Source organism: Frankliniella occidentalis, unplaced genomic scaffold (genome assembly GCF_000697945.3).
Source record: "Frankliniella occidentalis isolate FOCC.00 unplaced genomic scaffold, Focc_3.1 Scaffold183, whole genome shotgun sequence".
NCBI classification, from domain to species: domain Eukaryota; kingdom Metazoa; phylum Arthropoda; class Insecta; order Thysanoptera; family Thripidae; genus Frankliniella; species Frankliniella occidentalis.
In genome coordinates this window covers 300151-303018 of record NW_026267309.1, presented here as the reverse complement: position 1 = coordinate 303018, position 2868 = coordinate 300151, and the positions used below count along the sequence as shown (strand labels likewise).

General features: G+C 48.1%; 1 protein-coding gene across 1 annotated transcript in view; it reads left to right on the top strand.

Moving 5' to 3' along the window:
• LOC113217054 (uncharacterized) overlaps positions 1-2276 on the top strand; it is an 8940-nt gene extending 6664 nt beyond the window's left edge. The window contains exons 9-11 of the mRNA XM_026436899.2: positions 100-508; positions 588-738; positions 1393-2276. Of these exons, the coding sequence (XP_026292684.2) occupies positions 100-508; positions 588-738; positions 1393-1572 (740 nt within the window). The 3' untranslated portion in view covers positions 1573-2276. The remainder of the gene's footprint in view (positions 1-99; positions 509-587; positions 739-1392) is intronic.
• The last annotated feature ends 592 nt before the right edge of the window (positions 2277-2868 follow it).

The window sequence follows — 2868 nt, the reverse complement described above, 5'->3', positions numbered from 1 at the left end:
ATTTGAAAAGAAAAAAAAGAAACTTTTGAGGGAAACATTCAGATATTTCAGAAAAATGTCTTTAAAAATTTCCCCCTAAATACTGTTGTGTTGCTGCAGCTCGCGACCACGGCGTCCCCGGCTACAACAACTACCGCGAGCTGTGCAACATGACTCGCGCCGCGCGCTTCGAGGACCTGCTGGACGTGATGGAGGGCGAGCAGGTGGAGGCCATGCGGCGCCTGTACGCTAGCCCGGACGACATCGACCTGTTCCCCGGCGGCATGAGCGAGCGCCCGCTGCCCGGCGGCGTCATCGGCCCCACCCTGGCGTGCATCGTGGGCGGCCAGTTCGGCAGGCTGCGGCGCTGCGACCGCTTCTGGTACGAGACGGGCGACCCCCTGCTGCGCTTCACCGAGGGCCAGCTGACGGAGCTGCGCCAGACGTCGCTCGCGAGGATCGTCTGCAACAACCTGGACCGGGTGGACAAGATCCAGCGCAACGTGCTGGACATCCCGGACCCGTTCCTGTGAGTGTCTGCCCGCCTGCCATAGGCACGCTCTCGGCGCTCTGACTTATTCCTGTTCCCCTGTTCTCTCGATGCATAGCAACCCACGCGTGTCGTGCGCCGATATCCCGATAGTCGACCTGACCGAGTGGAAGGAGCGCCCCAAGTGCTCCGTCGGCCGGCAGGAGATCCCCGTCGGTGACTCGGCCAAGATCTCGCCATGCGTCGAGTGCTCCTGCACCAGGGAGGGCGTAAGTATCCCCATAGGAAAACTGGGTAATGTGGAATAAGGCATTCCGGTAAAGCTGAAATGCAGAAGAATGCGGGGAAGAAGGAAACGGAAATCGCTATACTTTAGCAAGGTGACTTCCGTTTTCTTGTTCCTCGCATTCTTCTGCATTTCAGCTTTACCGGAATTCTTTATTGCAAATCGCGTGACAGAAATGGTCGGGCCGCAGGCCCGACCATCGCCGCCGGCAGGCCAAGTAGGCCCGGCCCCTGCTGAACGGAGTTGCCGGCGCAGCGAAGCGGAGCTGGCAACTTTGTTTGGCGGAAGGGCGGGCCTGCTTGTTCGAAAACAGAAGGGCGGGCTTAAAATTGAATTATTTCCAGAAAAAAAAATAAAGAAATGAAACGCAAAAAATAAAAAAAAATAACGAATTGGAAACAAAAAAATTTGAAATGTTTCCAAAATTAAAAATGTTACACTGGAAAGGCAAGTGTGTGAATTTTGCACACTTGTAGGAGTGTGAATAACCATTAGTACACTTGGAGGCATAAACGTGTGAATTTTCTAGGAAAAATTCACATCTTTATCCATCTAAGTGTGCGAATGGTTATTCACACTCGTACAGGTGAGCGACATTCGCACACTTGCGTAGCCTCACGAGTGTAAATGCCTGCAGCCCGTGTGCCAGTCGCTGCGCGTGACCAACTGCGTGTCGCTGGTCGAGCGGGCCGACCTGCGCGCCGTGCTGCGGGACGACGTCTGCCGTGTCCAGTGCGCCTTCCTGCTGCGGCCGGACGTCCTGGGGCCGCTCGGCCAGCCGCTCGGCGCGGACGACGCCCTGCAGAGCCTCAGCTAGTTGTGTGTTAACGCGCTGGTCGTTGTTGTACCTGAATACATAATGCGGGCTTGTGCCACCGTTACTCCTGTGTGTGTGTGTGTGTGTGTGTGTGTGTGCGTGCGTGATAATATGTGCGTGTGACAACTTTTCTTGTGTTTTTATGTACATATATAAGTTTTACGTGGTTATTTCATCGAATCAAAAGATCTGAAAAATTATTTCTTTTTCCTATGTGAGAAGAAAAGGATCTATTTTTTTTATGGATTTTCTGTATCTAAACTAGGTACTACCTAAAAGTTTTCAGGTGCATTGAGTTACCATACTTGAGAGACGTAAGAATGTGTGGGTTATTTCAAAAAAAGAATAACATGGTGATCTTTAACTCTCTTCAGTGTTCCATATGTAATCGCTCTCTGTGGAGAGCTAACAATTGTGTACCATAATACTTATAAAATGCATTGTGATTCGACCTTATGTCCTGAAATTTTAAGTGCCATTCTCTGCCACGGCTCACAATATATTGTCTGTTGGGTGCTAGTGGAACACATTTTATAAATGTTGTATCATCTTCGCCACCTTTTTCCTAATAATAAGTAATAATTTCTAAAGTAATGAGTTGCCCATCTGTTGATTGAAGGGAACGTGACTGAGACGTGTCGATTTCATTAGATGAACTGTATTATTGTAAAGACGAAAAAAAAACAAAAAACAACAAACTTGGAGTTGAAAGTCCCTAATTTCCCCAAGCCCTCGTGGAGTTCGGATGTGCACGTTGTGGACGAAAATGAGCGAAAAAAATGTACTATTGATGGTCTTAATATGTCATCTGAATCCCTCACATCATTTGAATTTTTGTTTTCTGCCGGCATTAATTCAATCTGAGACTCACTTTGGTTAATTTTGTCACCTTTCTTCACATCCATTTCCACCTGAGGTGGAGAGTAGCGCCCAGAAGAGAGCATTGACAGGCCTTGCTCACTACCATTTTGTAATGTATTTGTCTTATGTTTTATCAATGAAAAACTCTGGTCTGATGCTGGTACATTTTCTTGGGCTCTCAAAATATTCTCAGAGCGTGGGTAGGAATACCTGGTTCGTTCTGGCAAAGTAAACTGTGTCCGAGGCCTTGCTGGGAAGCGTGAAGATAATCTTGAAGATGATAATCTTGACGAAGTTAATCTTAAAGAAGTAGATGTTGGAAACCCATGCCCATGAGTAGTTGAAGAAGGAGAGGAAAAACTTCGTGAGTGAAGAAAGGCAGTTGTAATAGGTTGGGACGAGCTCAAAAACAGCCTATCAGAACTGGAGTTGATT